Here is a 26,454-nt window from a genome sequence, read left to right as displayed (position 1 = left end):
TTTTCAGATTGGCTTCTTCATTATATTATCCTTGTTTTCCTTATTCTTTCCAGCTTTCAACTAATAGAAGAAATGCAGTTCTCAAAGGCCATCTTCATGGGCTGACCTCTGTAGTCGAGATGGTAACTCCATCTTGATGTCCCTGCAGAGTAGAAACAAGAGATCAGAACCAGGTTTAACTATCTTAGCTTTGGACATAAGGTCCTGGGTTTCTTTCCTCCTAAGCGTCATTAAAACGGCATAAAAATTGTTTCCATGAAGAAGCTAAATGTTATTCTCTACAGAAACTTGGATTATGGTCTTACCTGTTCTATTCAAGGGGCTCTAATGACGTCAGGAGGAAGAGTAATGGTTTAGCTGAACTTCAAATGCTCTGCATGCTCTGTTGATGGTCCATAACTAGTTTTGTGTACCTTACAATTGAATGCTTGTGGCTCGAGAGGCAGAAGAAATCTAGATACCAGAAGCAGTTCACGAGAAGTAGGAACTCACAGTTAGAGGCTGGTGTTCAAGAAACCACCTTAGGCTTGAATTTATAGCTCTAATAATAAACAAAGTTTTGACAGTTTCTTAAAATCTCTTTGACCTTCTTCCCCCTCCCCCGTCTGTGTGTGTGTGTGTGTGTCTGTGTGTGTGTCTGTGTGTGTGTGTCTGTGTGTGTGTGTGTCTGTGTGTGTGTGTGTGTGTGTGTGAGAGTGTGTGTGTGTGTGTGTGTGTGTCTGTGTGTGTGTGTGTGTGTGTGTGTGAGAGTGTGTGTGTGTGTGTGTGTGTGTGTGTGTGAGAGAGAGAGAGAGAGAGAGAGAGAGAGAGAGAGAGAGAGAGAGAGAGAGAGAGACTTGGGCATGCCCATCATCGCTTGGCTTCTTACCCCTTGGTCTTCTAAAGTTTCTACCACTTCTCAATATCAAAAATTGGACATCCATCCTTTAACACACAGATCTTAAAATATAGTCTATCAAAGCTAAAATACATATATAATAGGGCTGATCAAGTAGAAAGAAATAGAATTGAAGAGTGGCTTACATGGAAGGCAATGACTTGGGGTTGTCCTCAGAGTCAGAAGACAAGGAAAACTGGGGGAAGATGAGCTACACGGTATAAGGAGATGAGAGAAGATGAAAAAGGCCATCTCATCTATCTGTGTGTTCAGAACTGTTGTCAGCAGCATCTTTGTATGAAATGCCATGTCCTGGGTGATTTCTTAACTGGGCATTTCCTTTATGAACTGTATTTTCAGCTTTGTGGACGCTTTGAAACAGACACTTCCAGTGTCAAAAAGAGAGAGAAAGACTAGAGGGGACAGGATCTAGTCTGATTGCAGTGTAAACAACCAACACAGCAGAGGTGAGTGTGGAGTAGGGCTTTAGAGGGGGCTCCATAGATGCCAACAGCATTAGAGGTCAGAGGTCAGGTCTTATCAGCTGGTAGGCAGCTTTGGGCTAGATCTAATGATAAGCCAGACTTGACACATCACAATTTTTGCTCCTGGGTGAATGAAAATGTAAAGTCTGGGCAGATTTGTCAGTGGATAAAGAGCTTGCTATAGAAGTGTGAGAAGTGAGGTTTAAATACCAAGAACACACATAAATGTTTAGTAGGAATTGTGGCCTGCCTATGAGTCTGATGCTTGGATGATGGAGACAGGGAATTCCCCAGAGCAAGCTGTCTAGCTGAATTCAGCAAGAGCCCTTGCCTTAATTTTTTTTTAAGTGGAGAATGATTAAGAAACACTACCAAATATCAACCCCATGCCTCCACATATACACAAATGCATGTATCCTCACATATATGCAAATGCAACATACATGTATATCATGAACATATGTAGAAAAATATGAAAAAGAAAGTATGCAACTATTGTTATGTGTAGAACTTGTGTCCCCTTCTTTTCCTAAGTTAAAGTACTAGCCTTCTCTACCCCATATTGGGATACATTTGAGGTAAAATTTTAAGGAGGTGACAAAGTCAAAACAGGGTCACCAGGATAGGTCTTAACCTAGTGACTAGGAACCTTATAAGGAAAAGAGACAGGGCCTGAGGAGATGCCTTAGTCAATGATGTGAGAATGAGGGCATGAGTTCAGATTCCAGCACCACATAAAAAGGAGGAATGGAAGCTAGTGTCTGTGACCCAGCACTTTGGATAGAGAGATACAGGCAGATTTGTTGTGATCATTGAGCAACCATCCCAGCTGAATGGGTGAGCTCCAGAATTACTGAAAGACCCTGTCTCAAAAAATAAGGTTAACAGATGATCAAGGAAGACACCAGAAGACAGTCTCCAGCCTCCATATGCACATGCAGCTGCATACACACATGTACACACATGAACAACTGCACACACCACACACTCACCTGTATCCATAGAGAAAGCAGATGGGCCACAGATTAGACATGCACAATATGAACATGCGCAGAAATCTGCCCATCAGAGGTCAGAAGGAAGCAGTGGCTCTCTATGAACCAAGGAAAGAGACTTTCAGAAAGCAAAAGGACCCTGTTGGCATCATAAATGTGGGCTTCCTAAGTCCACTTGTGCAGGTCACTCCATCTGGGTATTTTCTTATGCCAGCCCTAGCAAACAAATAGGTTAGCATTTCCATTGGCTTTGTTATCCTTTCCAATGACTACCGTGCTTCTTTGTTTTGTTGTCTATCCCCATGGTAATAACTCAAATTGTTTTAAAGCCCTAACTGACTAAGCTAAGGGGAGAAGAGGAATCTTCTAGGCTAGAGAAACGGTGGACATAAGCAGAAGGGAAGAGAAACCAAAGAGTTCTTGAAAACCCCATTTGGGGTGGTGCAGAGCTATCATGAAACAAGATGAAGGGAGTCCACCCCTTTGTTTCCACTGAGTCACAGACTGGTCACTGCTTTAACAGGACTTCTCCCCAGAGAATCCACTAGTGTAGGAAGAAGAGGCGAAATCTCGGTCATTCATTGTTCCAGCTATAGGCTAAGGGGCGAGGCACATGGGATGAGGAAGAGAAGCTGGAATCTGGGTGTTGGTTATGGAAATGGGAGGCACATGGGAAGAGCTTAGGAAAGAGACAATCATTTGCTGCCTCTTTCATCCTCAATGTGCAGAAATAAGCTGAGAACAAATGTGAAGAAAGACGATCGGAAAGTATTGACTCATACCTACCCCTATAGAATTTGTGTCAAAGAGATCTTTGAAAATAAGTAGAGGGTATATCTCCAAATGGTGGGAGGTGGTCTAGCTGTAGCAAATGCCCTTGAATTGTCCTTGTGAGCAAATGGATGTCCAGAGAAGAAGCAGCCCAGCCTGCTAAGGTTCTGCCAGTCCAATTGTGGATAATGATTAGGAATGTGAAGACTATCCAGTGTTTTAAGCAGTAAGATGACACATTGTACTCATAGCATTGGGGCATTGAGTCCTACTCAAGGGAGGTAGAAAGCAGGGCCAGGCTCACAACATGATGGGTAGAATTATGTTTTGCACACTAGAAATACGTGATATGGAACATCATGGTTCATTCCTGAACTACAAGTAGGTCCTTATGTAGGGTACAGAATGATATTTCAGAAACAGTATTTTTTTTTCAGTAATGATGAGAGTGAGACTCTCTCTCTCTCTCTCTCTCTCTCTCTCTCTCTCTCTCCCCCCCCCCTCTCAATTTAAAACCAAAAATAATATGATAGAGGAACAGAGATGGCTTATCAGTTAAGAGCACTTGTTGCTCTTGTTGAGAACTTGGGTTCAGTTCTGAGGACTCACATCATAGCTTAAAATGTTCTACAACTCCAGTTCCAGGAAACCCAGCACCTTCTTCTGGCATCTGTGGGAACCAGGCATGGCTCATTCATGCAAGCTAACAAGCACTTTTACACATAAGAAGTCTGTTTTAAAAATTATAAATCGACAGGTACACGTTAGGAAGCATTGAGGTGATTCACGTATGTTCAAGAACTATAGCAACACAGGTGATTTAAGGCACCAAATGAAAAGTGTAATCTTTTCTTTAAAAGATGTGTTTAAATACTGACAGGAGATGGGGCTGTGGTTGCAGGCAAGAGTTTCTTATTTTATTGTTTTCCAGCATATTCCCTCATGCTAACAATAGCTCTCGGCTGTGCACATCTTGAAAGCCCGAGTGAATATTCAATTTATTTGACCTGGACTTTACTTCAGTGGCTTCCTGCAGATCGAGGGATACTCCTATATTATCATGATTTGCAGCTCTAAGTGCTCTTCCTATCAGATCTACGCAGAAAACTGAGACTATGGAGAAAGTTTTTGGGGATGAAAAATTAAATAAAAATAATCATTGAGTTTAAGGAGGCATATGGAGTAGCTATACAACCAATAAGTTACCCCTGTCTTCTATAGCAAATGTTCCTGGTCCCCCTAGATACCAGAAGTTAAGCGGCTCGAGAACTGAACTTATAGAAAGTTGTGAGCCACTATGTGGGATACTGGGAACTGAACTTAAGTCTTCTGCAAGAATAGCAAGTGTTCTTTACTATTGTGGCATCTCTCCAACTTGCACTCTCCCTCCCCCCCTCTCTCTTTCTCTCCCTCCCCCTTTCTCATCCCCCCTCTCCATCCTTTTCTCTCTCTCCCTCCCTCTCCCTCTCTCCTTTCCCCTCAACCCTTCCCATTCTCTTCCCCATCCCTCTTTCCTTTCCCCCTCTTCCGTCACACACACACACACACACACACACACACACACACACACAAATAGAGAGCAAGAGAGAGAGAGAGAGAGAGAGAGAGAGAGAGAGAGAGAGAGAGAGAGAGAGAGAGAGAGAGAGAGAGAGACGCTTCTCTTTAGAACAGTTATTTGGTGCATTTTTATTGTGACCATTCTATTGTAAAAGGATGTACACTGGATGCCCTAAGTCTTACTGGGCTGACTAAAGTTGGACTTCAAAACACAATTTTACAGGACCTCATTCAGATTCAAGTATAAACAATAACATTTGAAGCCTTGTGGGGAGATTAGCCATTTTAAACCTTAAGTCAAATGCCCTGGGTGATCACTAGAAACTTCACTGGAGAAGGTAGCCTGCTTGATTAGGTTCATGTTATTGAAGAGTCCCATTGTGTGTCAAAACACATAAGGAATTGTCTTAGTGTTACCATTGCTGTGACAAAAAGCAGCTTGGGGAGAAAAGAATTTCTTTTTCTCACAACTCCATATCCTAGTTCATCACTAATCAAAAGCAGTGAGGTAGGAACTCAGTGGACACAGAAACCTGGAGACAGGAGCTGGTGCAGAGGCCATGGAGGGATGCTGCTTATTGACTTGTTCCTCGTGACTAACTCAGTCTGCTTTCTTATAGAACCAGGACTACCAGCCTAGGGATGAACCCACCCATACAGCTGAGTCCTTAAAGTCCTTAAAGGCTGTCCATTTCCAGAATGGACTGAAATCATGTACACTCCTGTTGTGGAGCAGCTGCTGTAATATCTTTTTCATTTGGTTTCTTCCTACCTGCTTCTGTGGGTATTGAAGTTCAGAGGTGATACATTTCCAAGACAAAATTAGCTAATATTAATCTACCTTGGGTTTAGGGTATAGTTTTACCCTTCTGTGGGAGGGCTGGGCTCTGGCTTTGTCAACCTTGCTGAATTCTTCTTTCCATGGGTACCAAATCCAAAGACCACAGTATAAACTTCCAGGATCTCATCATTGTGGGATTTACTAAGACATGCTCCTCCAAATCTTCTGCCCCACATCACCTCCCATGGTACCCCTGGGATTTCCCAAAGGAGTCTTGCTCAAGATGGCCAGCTCATAGGGTGGTTTGTCACCTGCAGTCCCACTGTCTCCCTTCTATACATGCTTCCTCCTGTCACACAGGCAGGCAGAAAGGACTGTGCTGATGAGTCACTTTTGGCTGTGATGCCTCTTCTCACCCAGGAGGCAGGACAGGGATGAGATACAGTCTTGGCACAAGTTCTTAAAGGGAGAGGCTTGGCCTGGTTATGTGTATTTTTTGTTGTTACAAATTCAAGATTAAAGCAGACATGTTTTGCTTGATGTAGGTCTGCAGAATTATTTTGCTTTTTGTTCCTACTGTGATCAAAATTGTGTTTCCCCTAAACTTTGACCTGATCATTTAGCACCACTCTAAGCTTGACTATTTTTATGCATTTATACACCTACCATATTTTGTAAATGCTTAATGTCTCACTTTTATTCAAAGGAAAACAGTCTATGGTAGGCTAAAGGTATGTTATTTTTGGAAGAGTTATTGTGTGTATTTAATGGCTGGACAAAGGTCTTGACTATGAGTTAGAGTGTATGCATATAACAGTGTGTGCTTCTGCGTGCAAATGCCCACATGGAAATAAATGCAGAGCTCCGGCATACAAGAAGTTATGTCATTCACATGAAGATGCTGTTCACTTCTTGGTCTTTCCAAGAAAGGAGAAACTTCACTTGGCTGGCGTGTTTTAACAGGGGAAAGAAAAGGGGCCCCTGTGACTGTCGGTACAGGCATTGCACCAAGAGCCTTATGCATGTTGTGTGTTCTGTTTGAATTTTGAGAGGTTTCCCTGTGGAACTCCCTAAAAGCAAGTTGATCTGCAGAAGTTGGGAGAACAGAGATGAATAATGTACATTCCTGGGCACAAAGGAATTTACAGTCTAGAAGGTGAGGTGGTGAACAACGGGTGACCATAATCAGGTATAATGAGTATTGCGCAACAAGTCTGCACAGTTAGTATGCAGGAGGACGTAGGTGGGGCGCCTACACATTGTCTTAGTCAAGATGACAATGGTTAGTATAGGCAGCTGGACCAGGCCTGTTCACATAGATGAAGGGGTTTAGGGAGACTTCCTCAAAGAGGGCAAATCCATCTTCCATCTTCAAGCAGCAGTGTAGACAGGTAGGATCAACATCACTTTGGATAGAGACAAAAAACATGTGGGTGCTCCCCCCTGGCAAGAGTGAGCTGGACCGGTTCATGGATTCTGTTTCCATAGCTGGAGCTGAGTGGCAGGGCCGCTGCAGAGCATTGATTTGGATGGCTGCAAAACTAAACCAAAAACCTGGGTGAAGAATTTAAAAGTAGGAAGAAATAGAATTCATTTCGTATTTTATAATTCTAACTGTGCCCGTCCCTTGAAAGTAAAGCATACTAATATTGTTGCTTGCTTCAGGAGGCTTTCCTATCAAAATGATAAGTAATTAATATGGGGTTTCAGATGATTGGGCATTGGCATAATCGTTTCATTATTCCAATTGATTACTGTCTCAAAAACCACAGTATTTCCCTATTGAAATATCTAATTGATTACAGAGTCGGCAGACATAACTCTCAGTAAAGAGACTGTGGTGAACCGCATACTGAAGGCAGAAAACCAGAGTTTTTTATGTTTACTTTTTCCTGAATAACCGCGCAAGTGCAAATGTACCTGTTGGCAGGTCCGGGTAGTTTTAGGGAAGAAGCTTAGAAGAAACACAAGCGTCAAGGGTGGCTTGCAGGTTTCTAGTTTTGGCAACTAGAAAAGTGTTCAAACAGCAATTAACATGAAATGAATTGGAACCATGTGCCAAGCTCATGCCACAGGCTTTAGGGCTTCGAGCGCATTCAGTCCTTACAGCCGTGTAATAGTGTAAGAATTTTCCTTTTCATTTCTGTAGTTGGGAAATAGAAATTACACAGAAGCAGCTCCCCCAATGTATGCATTCAGCAAGAAACAGACCTGGACACTGGGCCATCAGTTTATAAGGGTCTTAAAGCCCACGGAAAGGGAAGTATATAGAATTTCCCAAGGCACATCTCCTTGGGAAGAAAGGAGGGTGCCACGGGCAGAATGGGGGGAAATCCCAGAACTTGGAATGGGCCCGTCTGGGAGACGACTGAGCTGGCACTGCTGGGAGGGTGGTGCCCTTGGAGGAAAAGAATGAAAGGTGCCAAGTCCTCAGGTCAGGATTGCACCTGCCCTTTGTATATGAGGAAGCACAGCCCAGATGCTCCAGGGCCCCTGAGGCTGCAGTCTTCCCACAGCCCCTTTGTGGCTGAGGCCGCAAGGAGAAGACAAAGCCATGAGTCTTCCTTTTAACCTTTGGTTCCTGGATATTCCGAAGGTGAGGAATAAGGGTCTGAGATGCTGTTGAGTTCAAATTTCACTACTGATCCTGAGTCTAGTTGTCTGCTCCTGTGAAATCTTTTACTAGAGTATTTATAGAGCTAGGCAACTGTGTGGTTTAAATGGTAGATCCTCTTCCAACTAAGAACTCCCTATAAGGAATCTAGAGGAAACACAAGATCTGATTTAACGCTGAAACAGTCCATGTTCTGGTGAACCTGGGAACTTATGGTAAACAGGATTTGTGAGCAAACCTTAGAGAACATTTTCTAGGGCTACAACTCAGTAAATAGCACCAACTCTCATGCGCCTTTGCTTCTCTTTGGCTAGTCTATAACTGGCTACTTTCCTTCAGTTGTTCTAACAGCAGCAGCTGCAGGATGGAGCTTGTCCTTACAACAGCACAGGAACAGCCCAAGGGGGGCTTCTCGGGGCTCTGTAACCCCTGATGGATGACCAGAGTCCCCTCTTAACCTAGGTACCACCCATATATACCGTTCTATACCATGTGCACTATACCTTTTCTCCTCCTTTATAAAGAATGACCTGTAATAGAATTCACATTCAAAATGCTCCCACCAAAGCTGCCAGAGTCGTTTATAAAATGTATTGCTCAGATTGTATTTTCAAAAGCCACTATCATTCCACCTGAGTTTTTATGTTTTTATTTTCTCGCTTTCCCTGGCCCTGCTTGGAGCTTAACTCCCTGCACAGCCTTCAGGAAGCCATCACGGCTATAAAACCGACTTATATAGTCCTTAGCCATTCAGGCCAGTTTTTATCTGGATGTTTTTGTGTTTGGCTGTTTCTCTCCCTAACTGAAGATCTAAGGAGACTAAGAATCACGCTTGCTTTAAAACTGACCACTGCGATCCCTGCTTGTATTTCAAGTTCATTGTTTTGTCTTTTGATTTGGTTTGGCTTCTCACTCCCAACATACCAGAGACAGAGAAGGAAGTTCCAGTATTACATGTGGGGTTTGGCAAAGAAGAAGAGGAGGAGAGAAGATGGGTCTATTCTTGAGACTAGCCAGAGAAGTGACTACCATGGGAATAACATGAGGAAAGAAATCTGGGCCTGGAAGGAAGTGATGAGCTCAGAATGAGAAGATAAAGACAGGTCAAAGGTCAGGGTCAGAGTCCAGTAAGACAGACTTTGCTAAGTCAGGGTGCTGTTTTGTGTTTTTTTTCCAACCATTTATTCATCTTTCTTTCTATTTTTTATGCTTTCTTGAAATAATCCATATCTATAGGAAAAAGTCATTAGGAAAATAAGAACACATTAGGGAAAAAACACTGTCTAGAGAAATTAGAACCATCAAACATTTCAATGATATGCCTTATTCTCCGTCAAAGCGTTCAGTAGAACGCCTTACCGGCCACAGCCACAGGAAGGAACAGTAGTGAAGAAACAACAGGTAGAAACAGTGGAGGCAGTGGATGCCATGGGTTCTTAGAAAGCAGACCACAAAATGAGGCAGAGTTCCCCAGAAAGAGACATTTCAGAGACGGTGTTCAAGAAAAATGACACACTCAACAGGCGGCAAAGCTTGGGTAGGCCTAGGGACACACCCTGGCTTCAGTCCCAGGACTGCATGATCTGGGTGTGATGGTGCACAACTGCCATCTCAGAACTTGGGTGGTTGAGCCAGGAGGATCAAAAGTTCATGGTCATCCTCAGCTACATCCAGTGAGTCTGCATGTCTGATATACAGGAGACCATTTTTTTAAAAAAAATTAAGTAAGTGCAACCAGACAATTCTAATGAATAATGAAAACCTACCTGCAATGGGTAGCTGCAGGGATCACTCTGCCTAGTGCTGTTTGTTTAAAGAATGTCAGTGGGGGGGAGTAGTAAGGGAGGAGTGAGATGCAATCAAGAATCATGTAAGGACAGCTTTAATCCATTTGTAAACAAGCCATTCTGCAACAAAGTAAGACAAAAAAGAAAGCTAGTTGCTACAGAAAGCTTGCAAGAAAATGGAAGTGAAACAATAAAACTCATTTTAAAAAAAGAATTTAAGTTTTCAAAATTAAGTGTGCATCTATGCCTTTGTGTGTGAGGTGTGTGCATGCATTTATGGATGATGCTGGGAGGTGCCAATTGGATCAGCCTTGGGGTTGGAGTTACAGGTGGTAACTTCACATAGGTGCTAGGGACAAGAACAGAAAGGACTAACTGCTGAGCCATATCTCCAGCCCCCTCATTAAAGCACTTTAATTTCCTGGTGTGGGTATTATTGCTTTGATATCCCTATAGGTTATTTTCCAACAGGACAATCTAGACAATAATGTAGGTGGTACACGCCTACTATCCCAGAACTAGGGTGGTTGAGACAAGAGGATCAAAAGTTCACAGTCACCCTCAGCTACATCGAGTGAGTCTGAGGCCAGTCTGTTATACATGAGACCTCGGTTTGTTGTTGTTGTTGTTTGTTTGTTTTTTAAGTGAGTACAACCAAGCAATCCTAATGAAAAATGAAAACCTTTCTGATTGTCTCTAGTGAGGAAGCAATTACAGGCAACAGGATGGAGAGGCGTCTGTTTCCCTCAGACAGCCCCTTTGATTTTAGAATATATTAGTTCCAGACATGTGTGAAGGAGAAACTTTTATTTACTTTAATTAATCTCTTTCTTTTCAGGGCTGGGTTTTATGAACTTCAGAGCCTCACACGGGCTAAGCAAATCTAATAACAGAGACTCGGTTATATACCTCATAACAAGATTCTGTTTGTGCAGCATGTGGCTAGATGTAGAGTAGGCTGTGCCATCAGGGGTTGTCAGAGGACACTCTGTGACATCTGAATCATGACAAAAGTCGCAAAGAACGCATGTCTCAGAATCTCGCTTTCTCTACGGGTTCTGCCCTACCTCTTTCATAGATTTAGTCCCACACACTTAGCCTGGTTTGGGAAGTTTGGGAAGCCTAGCCCTGGGCTTGTTCCTGGCAGCCTAACATTTTCTTTTCCAGACACCAGTGCTTTGGTCTGTGACTTCCAATGGAGGGTCTCTGCTGGTCACCTTTGTGACTAAGTGCTTTTCCTTCAGTCAGCTTTCAGGAACAAAGCCCAGACAAAGCTACTCTTCTTCAGCTCTTTAGCGCTTCTCCACAGTACATTTGATCTCTCCCCGTCTTTCTGTATCCTTGACTTTTAAAGACCTTTATACATCCCCGGCTTAAGTTCTTCAAGTTGGTACTGTAATCATTTGCCTCTGTTAAACAGCTTCAACTAAATGGTTTGATTTTGGCATTTTAAGATAACTACCGTGCCACTGGGGGATGCGTTCGGTCTAGAAACACACACACACACACACACACACACACACACACACAGATTTTTTTCAAGACATGTAGCACACTACTTTTCTTCATTTTGTAATAGGAACAAGGAAAGAAGGGGAGGAGGGTGGCTATTAAGGAGTGATCTTAGTTCCTGTTGTGTTGGATAATCTATATTTGGGTAATGTCCGGATTACGAGTTTCAGGTTCCTCAGAATCGAGTGTTATCATAACTTGAAATTCTGTCTAAATTATAGATGGTTCACTCTCTCTTGCTAAGTTCTATTTTTTTGTTCTGACAGAATTTTCTATTTCCCTCACCCCCAGATTCTAAATAACTGGGCGGTGTCCTTTGTCATACAGACACCGCCGTTCTCCCCAGCTTTCTTACTGAAAATGAACAAACTCCTTTAAAGGCTTTGAGGATTTACTACTTATTGATCTTTCTCTCTTGGTATTTTATATCTAGGGTTTTAAACCAATACCATACTGTCTTTACCTTGAAGACATAAATTAAGTATGGGTCTTACTGAAAGATGCTAAAAAGGATAGTTGCACTTAGGATGTGCTGGGGATTTATTTTCTGGTCAATCTTTGAGAATAAAAAAGAATCTGTGTCTATACAGAAGATGGTAATCAGAAATGGAGGCTGGGGGCTAGGGAAATGCCGTGGGTGGATTTGAATTCGAATCCCTAGTTCTCACGTAAAGGCTGGGCCTGTATCCCCAGCATCCAGTCAGCCTAGCCCAAAAGGTCAGCTTCCGGTTCGGTGAGAGACTCCGTTTCGAGGGTAATAAAGCATCAAGCAGCAGAGGAGGTCACCTGATGTCCTTCTGTGGCCTTCATATCGGTGACTGCTTCTTTGCTCACGTGCTTGCGTAACACACATGCATACGCACATACCCCACGGGAGGGGAACTGGGGGTTGGTTAGAAATTTGTGTTTGGGGACTTCTGTTCTTTGTCACATTTTGGTGTGTGTAAGTCATCACGGAGTGGTAAACAGCTCTCTGAAAGAGGGTGGGGCTAAATGGAGCTGTGGATCTAGCAACCTGTTCATTAGTCCCAAAAGATAGTTTCTTTCAGATAGCTGACAAAAATAGAATGGATGTCGGGGGAGAGAGAACAGGCAGGGGGCGGGCCGATCCAAAGCTGTAAAAACACTTTATCTAGGAAAATGTTATCCCTCCCTGACTAATCTTGAAACAAGTTTTTTGGGGGAAAAATGTCAAAATAACCCTCTGCTGTCATGAGACCTTTGCCGCTTTGTCCCAAGATGCCCTGTATCACTGTGAACGTCCTTTAAGGTACCCACCCTTCTCTCTCAGAGCCCAGCAAGGGAGAGAGCTGGGGAGGGGGTCTGCATGGTCCACCCATTCCTCTGTCTTCCTTCCTTCTCTCTTCTGCATCTGTCTCTCAAAGGGACGTTACAGGGAGATTTCCCTGAAGCCCCTCCCACGCCTCAAAGCCTCACATTCAGCCACAAACAAACATGTTCTCTCTACGTTCTGCATTTTATTTCATTTTTCTTCCCCACGGTGCTGTGAAGGGACTTGACATTCGAAGATGGCACGGGCACAGGGAAGCCGCTCTTGGCTCTGGGTCTTGCCAGTCCTGTGTTGGGAAGGCAGAGATTTGATGTCTTTCTGACTGACCCTGGTAAAGAACTGCATATGGGGAACCACTTATAATCAATAAATGTTAAGTAATAGTAACACAAGACAGGAGGTGCTTCAAGCTTAAAAAAAAAATCGTAAATTTCCAGGAAAGCTCTTGCCACCACCCCAGAAGAATTTTTTTTCCGTCTTCTTTTATTAAAAAGAACAAATGGAAAAAGAAGAAAAAATGCCAAAGCAAACACACCCCTTAGTGTTAAATGCGTTTTTGGAGTTTGTAGACTTAAATCTGCATTTTAAAGTGAATCCAAATGTCCCTTTAAAGAAGTCATTCATTCTTTAGCCCATTTTTCCTTAATAATGACATGCAGTTCAAAATATTCTCCCATTTTCCTCTTCATATTTATATGTGAGTGAAAAGCAATAATTTGAAGAGAAATTTACTTTTTAACCGATTTATAGTTTAGGCTGGGAGTAAAGTTTGAATTGCCTGTTCTTACCATGTAGGAATTTCGAAATGATTTTTTTTAAACTTTCTTCTTGTGAAGAGAAGAGAAGAATGTTGGACGCTAGAGAACTTTCCCAAAACTCAATGGTGATTTTTCCCCCCTCCTGCAAAAAAAACTGACTCCAGGAATGGGATTTTCAAGACATGGAAGCCATTTTAGATCATTCTTTTAAAACACAAATAAAATCCAGACTTTTGTAAGGCGACATGTCTGCACCAAGAATGATCAAGTTCTCTGAGTTGATGTTCTGGGAAGGAGGTCTTCATGGAAGTGTGCCTTGTTTTTTGTTTTGTTTTGTTTTTTCTCTGCCTTTTTGTTTGTTTGTTTGTTTGTTTTTCCCCCACCATCTTCTTTTCCGTTGTTGGCCGCAGTGGTCATCCTTGGCCTTGAAAACTATAGGTGAGAAGTTCACAGCAGAGACACTCAGCTTCTACAGATGTAGTTACTTTGTGGACCCCATTCCTGCTTATCCACTGGCAGCTGCATGCTCTTACTGAAGCTGGAACCCCAGCACCCCAGCACTGTTAAAACTTCCTTCTTCCTCCCCACACCCTCCTCCCTTTTTCTCTCTCCTCCTCCCTCCTCCTTTTCTATGGTTTGATTGGTCTAATCTTTATTCTTTTGTTTAACCCTCCTTCCTTCATTTGATTTTTAAAGACAGGATCCTGAAAATTTATGCAGTTGAGGATGGCTCTGGGTGTCTGACCCTCCTGCTTTTGAGGACTGTCTTCTGCTCGCTCCTTGATCTCCTGACTGTTCCTCACCAGAACCTTCAACTCTCTTACTCCAAAGGTCTCCCCAGCTCTTTGCTGCCTATGCTTGGCAGATTTTGATAGCCCTCGTCAGCTTATGGATGTATATATAAATTCAAATGTGTCTGACTTTCATTCTCACCAAAGAACCCAGAACTACCTTGTTCACCAAGTTGTGGATCAATAAACACCTATGCCTATGAAATTAGAGAAGCTGAATAAGAGAAGCTTTCTGATTTTCAACTCATAACACGACAAATGAGCTGCAGAGCAATCAATTCCTTGCTACCTATCCTGGGCTGGTGACTCATATTTTAATGTGGGCCAAGGGCTTTTTACTATAAAACTCTTGAGAAAGATTGTAGATCTCTTGCTGCTTAAGTTTTTTTTTTTTTTTTTTTTTTTTTTTTTTTTTTTGCCACTTTAGATAAGAGATAAAAAAAAAAACAATAAAATCACAATCATTGATGAAATGGCCTCCTTAAAAGTGGGTATCAACTTGGGCCTGTCAATACACGGGAAGCTGAGGAAGAGAGGAAGAGAGGAAGATTGCAACTCAGAGGCCACTCTGGGCTAAACAGCAGGGTTGAAGCTAGCTTTGGCTACATGATAAGAACCTGTCTCAGTAAAAACATAACTAGAAATAGAAAAGAAGACAGGGTTTGAGCCTCAGTGCAGTCTGTTGAGTGCCACCCACATGTAGTTTGTTTAACATACATTGATGGTCCCTGTCACATTTCTAAGAAAACAGCTCAGAATCAGGCTTTTGTTTATTTGTTTTTTAGACTGGGTCTCATTACAACACTCTGGCTGGTCTGGAATTCCTATGAAGGCCAGGCTGGCCTTGAATTTGTAGAGATCCACCTACCTCTGCTTTCAGAGTGTTGAGATTAACCACCCTGGCTGGCAAAATTCAGTTCTCCACTGGGCATGTGGGTGCACGAAAATTGCCAGCACCTGGGAGGCAGAGGTGGGAGGAGATGTCAAAAGTTCAAGGTCGTCCTACACTATATACAGCCAGTTTAGATCAGTCCCAAGCTACATGAGCTCCTGTCTCAAAATAAAAGTTTTGTTAGGCACCTTGTGTGTTGCTATGATACAGTGACTGTGCTGCTTCACAAGAAACAGAGTTTTATTACATTTACAGTCTTGAAGCTTCTCAAGGTCAAGATGGCGGCACCAACATTGATCGGGCTTCTCAGGAAGGCCCAGGGCTGCTTCATCTTGCACTGGAAGGTAGAACATTGGGTCACGGAGGAAGGGGTTACACACTGGAGAAAGACTTGTTGTACAGCATCCCTGTCTCTTTTCCTGGAGAAAGGCCCGCTTTCTCTTAGTAGACTAATCACCTACAAAACCCATCGCCTATGCCCACAAATAGAACTAAACGGCCTGATGTTTTCAGAAAGGGCAAACCATATCCTATCTGCATCACATAGAGGAAAGCTGACCAGAAATAACCTGGCATGTTCCATTTAGTGAAGGGGCTCCTTTCTGGTCCATGTAAGAAGTTTTCTCATTGTCTGCTGTATCCAAGCCACTTTAGTTCTAAGTGACACAAGTGACAATGAAGGCAAAGGACACTGGCTGCCATTCTCTTCTGGGACATGTTCACTGTTAGTATGCTCCCATTCAAATCTAGAGATTTCTGTGTGTCTAAGTGTGTGAGAGAGCCAATGCTTGCATTGGATGTATAAATTCAGGATGAGAATAGAAAGAGAGCTCACGAGCAACTATAAAACCCGGCTGGACCAAGCCACTAAACCAGGGGACCTGTTAGCTGAGAATATTTTAGATGTGAGTCTTTTGTTTTTCTCATTGCTGCCCAAAGCAACTGGTCCCCCCCCCCCCCAACCTTTGAGATACACCACCCACCATTGTCAGAGTTTTTGATGGACACAGCACTTGGTGTTTGTGTTGAAAATAGAATTGGAGAGGAGAAACAAATTTAAGCCTTACTAACACATGATGTCTCAATGGATGGGACAGTAATTCAGCAAGCGTGGTGAGCATGTCACTGTGGCTATAGTGGGACAAGGTTTGTGGATGACCATTTTTTTTTTCTTTCTTACACCATAATGAACAGATAATAATCAAATATTCCATATGCATTAAACCACAGTGTCATATGTATTATTACTAAGCATAAGTGGTATAAAGATTTTCTGGTCTGGGAAATGAGTCAGTCTGTAAAGTGTTTGTATTTTGAAGCATGAGGAACTGAGCTTGGGTTTTGCGGAATCCCTGTGGTGACTATGCTTGGAGGTTTCTCTCTGAGGGACAGAGACAGATTCCTGGACCTAGCTGGCCAGTCAGCCTAGACAAAGGGTGAGATCCAGGTTCAGTAAAGATCATGGGTCAATACTGAATAGCACGGAGAGTGACTTAGGAAGAAATCAAGTCTAGCCTCTACCTAAGCACACACATAAGTGGCGCACATAAACAGGTTCTAAGATTATTCACTTAAAAGAAGCAACTTTGCTAACAACAAAATATTTTTTAAAATTTACTCATGTCACACAAATACAGCAAAGCAAATGAACTAAACAAACAGACAAACAAATGTGTGAAAGCGATTCCCTGGTGACTGAGCTTCAGAATGCCAGCTCAGAAAGTCTGACACAACCTTTTAAACTAAATGTAAGACGTACTTCATTTAGTGCATTGGATGGCATGATTTGGGCTATCTCATTTCCGGTGGGATATTTACTCCCTGTTTTTTTTTTTCTTTTTGATTAAGAAACTTTGTCTACTCACAGCATCCACAGGCATGCAGTGTTGCCCTGGGCACAATGACTATAATGTATGGCATTTCATGTATACAGCTCAGTCCCCAGCACAGGACTAAAGCAGGCTCGGTGTCTGCATAGCTTCACCTTGCCTACAAGTAAGCTAATTCTTCTCTCTTCTCTCCCCTGAGCAAAATGCAACATCTCACTCTAAATTTATTGGCTTGGCAAAGTTGCAAGTTTGGTTACGCAAAAGCTGAGAGAGACCAAAGTCGAGGAGTGCTAAAAACAGTACACTCTGCTACTGTGTAGTCTCTGGATTTGAGGCTCAGGGAGTTTTATTTATAGCTATCTATTAATATGCAGCCAAAGATACAGAAAAGAAAAACATAAAAACAGCTTTATCAGGCAGTTTCCCGCACTTCAAGGGTACATCTTAAGCAGGAACAATAAGGCCAACAGGGAGCTGTTGTGTGGCAGGGGAAAAGCCATCTTCCTTACCACTCTTATGGGTGATGGGCTGCAAAGAGCCTTTCCCTGGGAACTGTTTTTGAGACGTGAGACTGACTCAGGGAAGGCACCGGCACCCCTGTGGTTGTAAGACTTCCCTGAATGTTTATGCCTTTCTTGGGTCTTTAGCCTCTCTAATAGTAATTCCTTAAGTGGAGGTGGGTGGGACCATCTAGCTTGTCAAACTGGTTTGCTGCCCTCCTCTCTCCTCCCCCCTGCTACTTGGCAAAATTTTATCTGGTGAAGCTGCCTGGAGCTTCCCTCTCTGGGCTTGAATGAGGATCACTTCTTTCTTTCAAGGGAAGACAAGGGTGTAGGGGGCTGCTGTAAGGGACAGAGATGAAGAGATGGGCAGAGAGGCAGAGCCTACTCTTCGTCCCAAGCACATTAAAAAAAATGAGACATAGGTGCACATGTGTGTACACAATGCATATACACACAGAGGCCCAGGAAATTCCCTATAAAACATAAAAGGTGGGACTTATACCTGGAAAAATGGGACGGTCCCGGGCCTGAGATCTTGTTTTTGTTTGTGGTTGGCTATCACTGACCTTTAGAAGAAGGTCAGGGTAGATGGCTGCTGTAATTTACATTTTGAGTTCAGAGCGGTAGACAAGCAGAGAGTGGACAGAAAAACATCTGGACAGTTCTTTGTTTTCCCTCTTTCCTTGATGCTGGGGCCACTGGTATCTTCGGGGGTCCCCCAACTGAAGGATGGTGGCCCAGGATAGACACTGGGAAGGATGCCTTTGAGAACTGGGTTGGGCATTTCCGGGGTGGAGCTGAGGACAGGTTGGTCCTGACAGTCACCAGTGTTTGGCCAAATTGGCCAGGAGGTCAGAAAGGGGTGTAGGGGGTGGGGGAGTGTACATTTCCCAGGCTCCTCTCTCCTGCTGGTGGGAAGCTCGGACTTTGGGAAGGTGACATCAACTCTCCCCCAGGTCCCCCGAGGAACTGGGGTGGGATGAGCTGGCTTCCTGTTGGGGCCCAGTTCTAGGGGCAGCTGTCACCCCCTGGCCCCCACCCTCGGTGGTTGGGCTGAGGTAAGCAAAGCCGAGTCAGAGGCTTACCAGTGGCCCCGGGCCTCAGGTGTGGGTGTGGGAGGGTTGCTGGTTCCTGCTTCTCCAATGGCTCCTGCTCTTAGAACAGTCTCTTAAGGGGCAGAGTTCTTAGTGATCTAAAGCTGCGGCTGTTGTGTCTTCCCAATGAGATTTCCAGAGAGGTCACTAAACCAAAGCATATCCCTGTCCACAGCATGGGTATTGCTCTCAAATTTGCCTTTTGACTGTAGAGGTTGGGAAATGAATAGTTGCATGGGGTGGATCCTTGTGTGGGTCCTACGTCGGAAGTGAGTCTACTCCTAGGGAAAACTGGAGTCAAACAAGATGGGATGGAGGAGGTTCCTTTGTGGTAGCATCCTCACATTTTGGTACAGATCCTTTAACCTTTACAGGGAAATCCTGTGTGCTGTCTCCAGCTTATGGGCATTCCGGGGTTCTCCCTCTCATCACCTGAAAAGTGAAGCTTATTGAAAATGCCAACGTGTTTTATGTGTGTTTTTGCTTCATCCAGGACGGCATGTTGTCACTTGTCCCTCTGGGGGAGGGAGCATTTCATGGTAAAATAGACAGGAAACTGTTTGGAAAATGTAAACACGTTATTAAACGGTGAAGTATGATCTGATCCACTTATTCAGCCCAGGCAGTCCTTCCCTCCCCACACCCTCCTTGTGACTTCCTAATTATGCGCAGAACTCTGCTTTGCCCAAGTGCAGAGGTCTGAGATTCAGGAAAGTCAGGGAAGGGAATAATGGTCGGCCCTGAAATCACCTCTCTTTTCGTGCGTGAGGCGCCCTTCTCTGCCCAGCCACGCGCGGCGGCTCGCTTCTAATCATTCAGAAGCCAGGGCTTTAATTGTTTTATCTCATTAAAACATAAGCCTTCCCCCCCCCCCCCGCGAAGCTCTTCACCGCCCCCTGGTGTCCGTTCCTGCCATTTCTCAAGATCCTCCCCGATAGCGGGGCAATATCCAAAGAGAGGCTGGGCACAAGAAATACTGGAGGGCGGGGGGGGGGGGGGTACTTTCTGATCAGCGGTACCAGGGAGAAAAGGATGTGCCTGTGTTGTTGTTATCATTATGATTTAGTTTTCCTTCTTTGCTAACTCCTGACTGAATCTTTTTCACCTCAGGTGCGAAAAACTTCAGTTAAAAAAAAGAAAAAAAAAAAAAAAAAAAAAAAAAAAAACTTGGGGGAAGAGAGTTTGGAAAAGTAGGCTGATCTTCCAAAATAGTCTGGTCCCCCCTCCCGGTAGTCAAGAGTGAAGAAGGGGACCGTCCCCTTGTTTGATCTCGACTAAGAAATCAGAAAGACATAAAAGGAAAATCAAGTGAACAATGATCAGCCCCACCCCCACCTCACCCCCTGCGCGCACAATACAATCTATTTAATTGTACTTCATACTTTTCATTCCAAAGGGGTGACTTTTCTTCTGGAGAACCTCTTGATTCTTGAACTCCGGGGCTGGCAGCTAGCAAAAGGGGAAGCGGGCTGCCGCTCAGTGCAGGTTTTGCAGAGGTCTCTGTCTAGTGGGTGTTTTCTTTTTCTTAGCCCTGCCCCTGGATTGTCAGACGGCGGGCGTCTGCCTCTGAAGTTAGCCGTGATTTCCTCTAGAGTCGGGTCTTATCTCCGGCTGCACGTTGCCTGTGGGTGACTAATCACACAATAACATTGTTTAGGGCTGGAATAAAGTCGGAGCTGTTTACCCCCACTCTATAGGGGTTCAATATAAAAAGCCGGCGGAGAGCTGTCCGAGCCAGACGCGTTCCTGCACCGGCGCTGCGAGCCTGACCGGGTCTGCTCCGCTGTCCTCGCGCGCTGCCTCCCGGCTGCCCGCGACGCTTTCGCTCCGGTGAAAGGGCCACTTGCTGAGGACCGCGCCGAGATCTCAAAAGACCAGAGGCGATCAGAGCGACCAAACACCGTCCTCTTCGTTTTGCAGAGTTCCATTTGCAGTCGAGTTTTCTTTTTTCTTTTTCTTTTTTTCTTTTTTCCTCTCTTCTTCTGAGCCCTTTGCAGAATGGATTATTTTCCCGTGATCTTCTCTCTGCTGTTTGTGGCTTTCCAAGGAGCCCCAGAAACAGGTAGGTGCCACTTGCGAATCTTCCTGCTTCAGCGCAGCGCTGTTCTTGCTTCTGTTTTCCACTTTTTTTTTCTTTCCTTCCTTTAAGAAAGAAAAAAAAAAAATTACTGAAACTCGAGCAGCAAGTGCCTTGCAATTTCTTCTGTGTGTCAGCGAAGGGAATAAAACCCCAGTTTGATCACAACTGACTGCAAGCGAGTATCAGCTTCAGAATAGCGTTGTAGCAGTATTGCTGAGTGGCTCCAGCTGAGGCAAAGATAGATTTGAAATACGTGTGTTGAAGGTTACACGGTGCATTTAGGAGCTTATACAAACGCCGTCTTGATGGTGTGCTAATGTGTAAAATATCGAAACACTTCAGTTTAAAGCCAAGGAATCTTATTCAGGTCGTGGGAGCACAACGTGAGCAGTGAAAATTACCTGCCGATCAACCGTGCGCCGAGTAAGCCCGCGGGCGGTTTCAGGGAGAAGCACATGCGTTCTTTAAAATTTGTCACTATTGACTTAAGGTTTCATTTGGCAGGTTTTTGGCATCTTCAAACAGCGTGAGCTCTCTTGTAGCTGCTTTCTCTTCACCTGTCCTGGGAGGGGAGCCGGGATCGTTCCTGCCTGATTAAGGAATTAGACAGTATGGGCCGCATCTGGTTCTTTCTCCTCCCATCCCGTTTCTTTGAGGGTCAATGACTTCTTTTTGTCTTTACATGACCTTAAGCAAAGAGAAAAGGATGTCAAAGGGGGTGAAAACCCTGGAATGTGTCTGATCGTTTGGAATGAACAAAACTGGGCAGATAAAAAAATGCGCGGCGAAATCGTCAATAGAAAGAGGCTAGCGATGCTGTGTTGGGCCAGAGGGAGGTGTCAAGTCCCATGTGAGCGGTGCTGCCCAAAGATTCTGAATCCTAAACCCACAGAGTACTTCTCTGGGTCCCCTGAGCTTCTTCCTTCAGTGCCAGCTTGTGTCCCACCTGAAGTGACTGTTGTAAAGCAAGTTTCTCTTCCGTATCAAGGAACTTTGTGGAAGTTGTTGCTTTTTGCCTGATATAAAAAAGGCAACATCCACATGCAACCTAGACCACTCTGTGCCCCTACACACGCCAGAATGGGCAGGGTACTCCTAAAGAGGTTATCCAAAGCTAGGAATGGACAGTCTATCTTTTTACTTGTGACCACCAGCCAGTTTAGTCTGTGGGACCTGTGCCTGAGTCTTAGGTATGGACTCCCCCAAAATTCCACCAGACAGTATCCATTTCAAAGTGTCTTCAGAAGGCTGAGGAGTACTTTCCTAGCTGTTTATCCCTCCCCCCTCTCTCTCTCTCTCTCTGTGTGTGTGTGTGTGTGTGTGTGTGTGTGTGTGTGTGTGTGTGTAATCGCCCTGCAGGTGGATAAGCCAGCCTGGGTAAGGGTGAAGTCCTGTTAAGCACAGAGAACAAAGAAAGCTCTTTCTTTCTGTTTGTGTTTCTGGCTAAGGGCAGTTTTATGCCTTGTCTGCTTCTATTTGCGCTGCTAGATCTGGCCTGAATACTAGGATGCAGGTGCTTGCCCTGGACGTCTGAAGAGAGAGTCATACCAACCTGACCCCCTGTTCTCTTCACAGCTGTCTTGGGAGCAGAGCTCAGCACCCAAGCTGAGAACGACGTGCAGACCCCTCCTCCCAGCACATCCTGGAGACCCCGAAGGTCCAAGCGTTGTTCCTGTTCTTCTTTGATGGACAAGGAGTGTGTCTACTTCTGCCACCTGGACATCATCTGGGTCAACACTCCCGAGTGAGTCTCTAGAGGGCATTGTAACCCTAGCCATCTCTTCAGTACTGGGGCTTTCTGGAGCTGAGAGCCCATGCTGGAGTTTCCATTCTGGGAAGCTTCTGACTTTGCATTTCTAAAGACAAAAAGTGCCCACCCCAAAGGAAAGGTGCTGACTGAGACAGGTCAGCTTAGTGGTAGACATCTAGGGGAGGGTCTTCTGAGTGACTAGGAGTCACACTGCTTACTGTGGGACAGAGGGAAGGGGCTGAGGACAAGCAGGAAAAGACTGTGCATTTGAGGACAAGAAAGAGGTGAAAGAACTTAGCGAAGCTCTAGAGGTGGGTTTAGGGACCAATAGACTTCTCAGAGGGGCACATTGACATCTGTCGCAGAGGCATAGACATAATAGAGACTTATGGTCTATTCCCTTTGTTTTACTTATAGAAAAACCAAGAAACGCAATGTTGAGGTCCCTTGCACAGGAGTGAGTTGGTAGCAGGGTTTGAAACTTTTTGCTTCTCTCCTATGTCTTAAGAAAACTGTAATTCAAGGCAGAGATCAGAACAGTGCCCAAAGCTTTCTCTTGTACCTTCCGAGAGTGAACAGAGGTTGGTTTACCCTCAGCCTCCAACACTAGTCCACTCATTAGAAGCAATCAGCAGAAAGAACAAACACATTTATTCTGTCTACAATGACTGGCCAAGCTCCAAACCAAACCAGACCCAAAACCACTGCGGACCTAAGCCTTAGTAGTGTTTCCACCAAGAGGAGGAGCACATTCCCTGATGTGAGAATTGAAATAGACCTATTTCAAATTATTGGAGAGCATTTTGACACTTGCGTCTTCCACAGCCATCCAATTTTACCAAACTCTAGGGGCAATGCTTCCATATGCAGTGCTCCACCAGGCAGCATTATCACACATGACCATGTAGGAAATCTTGTGTTTTGGTGTTGCCGGAGTCCTTCTGTTTTCTGACCCCACAACCCATGTGACACCAGAAAAAAAAGAAAGAAAAAAAAAAAACAAACAAAAAAACAAAAACAAAGCAGAAACCCAAACAGAGGCTGAGGTTGTAATTTGGAACAAAACTGTGTCTAGGAGAAATGAAATATTGTTAAGTATTGAAATGGAATTTCATTGAGTCAGAAGAAAAGCTGGTGTTTTCCCACTTAGGAGACATATACTGAAGACCGTTGATGTGCAGACATGCCAAATGGTTTTCACACTTTGTTATCATGAGCTGTCCAAATGCTCTCTGGATTGTATGCCCAAAGAATCTGAAAGATTCTTAATGAAGCTAATATCTTTTCCTTCTCTCTTCCCATTCTAGGCGCGTCGTCCCATACGGACTAGGAAACCCTTCCAGGTCCAAGCGTTCCTTGAAAGACTTACTTCCCACTAAGGCCACAAACCATGGGAATAGATGCCAGTGTGTTCACCAAAAGGACAAGAAGTGCTGGAATTTCTGTCAAGCAGGAAAAGAACTCGGGTGAGTGGAAGGCCCTTAGATGTGTCCAGCCTGCTGGCCTTCTCCCTCAGAGACTGTCTTTCACTTTTGAGAAAGGAGTGGAGACATGGAGAGGCAAGGTGAATCTCAACCCACCTTCGCTAAAATGGTTTTCCCCGTCTGTCTTCACAGAGCCCAGAGTACCATGCAGAAAGGCTTAAGAGACTTCAAGAAGGGAAAACCATGTTCCAAGATGGGAACAAAGTGTATCTATCAGCAGCTGGTGGAAGGAAGAAAACTAAGAAGGTAAAAGGACTCTCGGCTCTGGACACCAGTGCTACCTAGTCTTTCCTAGTGGGAGAAAGGCTTCAGTAGGGTAACAGAGTTGTCATGGTCTATGGACTTAAAAGAGCAAAGAGCTGCCCTAATACTGGGGCCTGGAGTGCAGACACCTGCCCACTGTGTCTTAGCACACACTGTTCAGTCCATAGGTGGAGCTTCCACACTGAGAGGCAGCTGTAGCATTTGAGCATATCCTTTTCTCCTCTGGATCTTTCATTTTCTGCTTGCCTCGAAAAGCTAAAAATTGTGTCAAGGAAAAAACATTTAAAGTATTTATATATGTTACTCAAAAAAGTAGTGATTATTGAAATTGCAGAAGGGAAATAAAGCCATTGGGTGAGGTTGGTGAAGTTAAGAACATGCTGTTCTTCTGGTTTATTCCATGGCTATTGTTGAAATGTGGGAATCTGGAGAGCCAGGGGTCACTTTGCTTGCTTCCCAGGCACAGGAATGGGCTGGATTAGGCAGTCTCAGGGTGGCTCCAAGCAGCTTTTTGATGGTCTTTCCAAAGTCTAAACTTTTTGAAACTGAGAAGGCGGGGTAGAAAAAGGACCCTTGTTCAACTGGTCACAGGTTCATTCCTACCTCTAGAAGTATCTCCAAGAAATCTGGGGTTAAGGTGTTTTTGTGACCCAAGTGTTCTGAGCCCGATGTGGCCATGGGGAGGGACTGCTGAGTTGGTTACTGCTCCTGTGTGGGGACAGCCACTCTAAGCTTCCATCACATCTACCACTTTGGGTTCTCTCACCACCAGGTGACAGTTGCTGACCTGACCTGAAGATCAATACCTTTTGCTACTTTGTCTTCCGTTAATCACTAAGTTGATGCTCCAAGTCTTTATGTGTTCCCACCCTCCCCCCACACACACCCTGAAACAGCACAACCCTTTAAACTATCACTAAGCCCTTGCTCAGGTCTCCCTGTAGGCTCCCTAATTTTCTCTCCATCCACCTGTTAGCTTCCATTTCTGATGTGATTTAGAAGGTGCCAGTGTGCCAGAGGGTGGGATGCAAAGGCAGAGGGTAGGGTGAAACCAGTTAAGCGCAGCGTTTGGTACTTAACTCCCTGCAGACATACTCATGGGTTTCCTCTCTACAGCGCTGAGCATAAACGGCAGGATTTATTCACACAGGAGTCATAGACCCTGCTTGAGGATTTATCAAAGAGCACCACATTGCTACAGCTGGTGTAGAAGGCCAGGAACTAAGACTTAGTGAGCTTATGCCCAATTCTCATTTTAGACGTTCCTTTAGCCAAGGAGTGATTTGTCTCCCTCTGTGTGAGCGTGTGTTCAAATAACCTTTATTTTCTCTTGTCTTGTTCTCATAGGTTGGAGGCCATCAGTAACAGTATCAAGACATCCTTTCGTGTTGCAAAGTTGAAAGCTGAGCTCTACAGAGACCAGAAGTTGATGCACAACCGAGCACATTGACTACATCCCTGGTGTTTTGGAAGCCATCACTTATACAGAGTGAGCCTCATGGACAACTCTGCGCTCTCCATGCCGGCTGGGATCTCAGCAAGAACATCTGTCCGGCCTCTACAGCTTCTTGTTCAGACTGGCAGAGGACCAGCATCCTTGTTCTGAACATTCCAAGAAATGTTGAGGTGTTCCCTAACCTGTCTTCGTTGACATCCACTGGTAGTGGGTGCTTTTCTGCCTCTTCTTGCTGTTTGGGAATGACCATGAACCTCTCAGAAAGCAGAGACACTATGCCCATTCTAGAGTGGCATCATCCAGAGAGACAGGAGATTCCATAGCAGGGCGGAGTTTCTGTAGAAAGTCCTTAGGGAGTGTTCGTGTCTGACTCAGGCGCCTGGCACATTTCAGGGAGAAACTCCAAAGTCCATGCAAAAATTTTCTGAGGAATGCACAAATTGAAAACATACTCAAAGGACAAACATTTGAATTTAAAAAAAAAAAAAGACAAGGACTTTTTTTTTAAACTGTAAAATGCAAAACTCAAAGCAACTGTTGCTACTGTCCATTAGAATATGTTTCATGAACATGAGTCTACCTCATCTTCCTGTACTGTCACACACAGTCCACCCCCCACCCCGTACTCTCTCCTCTCCACTACCGGGTTTCCAACCCCTCTACTGAATCCTTGCCTCACAGAAGTAGAGTGAGAAGTAGCTGAAACATTTCCATGCTAATGTGCTAGCTCTGATCTATGAGAGAAAGGATGACAGAATCTGGGCCCTGCCCTTGACCTTGGGAACACAGTGGTATAGGGTTGTTTGAAAATGTGGTTGTGCTTTTTAACAGTAAAAATATGTTCCCGTATGCATTGTAACTGGCTAATGGAAGAGGTTAGATT

At 44.3% G+C, this 26,454-nt stretch overlaps 1 protein-coding gene across 1 annotated transcript; it reads left to right on the top strand.

The window, feature by feature from the left end:
- Positions 1 to 20,404: 20,404 nt before the first annotated feature.
- On the top strand, positions 20,405 to 25,636 carry EDN1 (endothelin 1). The gene is made up of 5 exons (XM_080915694.1): positions 20,405 to 20,599; positions 22,193 to 22,361; positions 23,675 to 23,833; positions 23,984 to 24,097; positions 25,463 to 25,636. The coding sequence occupies exons 1-5, from the start codon at positions 20,536 to 20,538 to the stop codon at positions 25,563 to 25,565; spliced, it is 609 nt and encodes a 202-aa protein (XP_080771820.1). The 5' UTR covers positions 20,405 to 20,535; the 3' UTR covers positions 25,566 to 25,636.
- The last annotated feature ends 818 nt before the right edge of the window (positions 25,637 to 26,454 follow it).

Source organism: Micromys minutus, assembly GCF_963924665.1.
Source record: "Micromys minutus genome assembly, chromosome: 1".
Lineage (NCBI taxonomy): Eukaryota > Metazoa > Chordata > Mammalia > Rodentia > Muridae > Micromys > Micromys minutus.
This window is presented reverse-complemented; position numbering and strand designations above follow the sequence as displayed.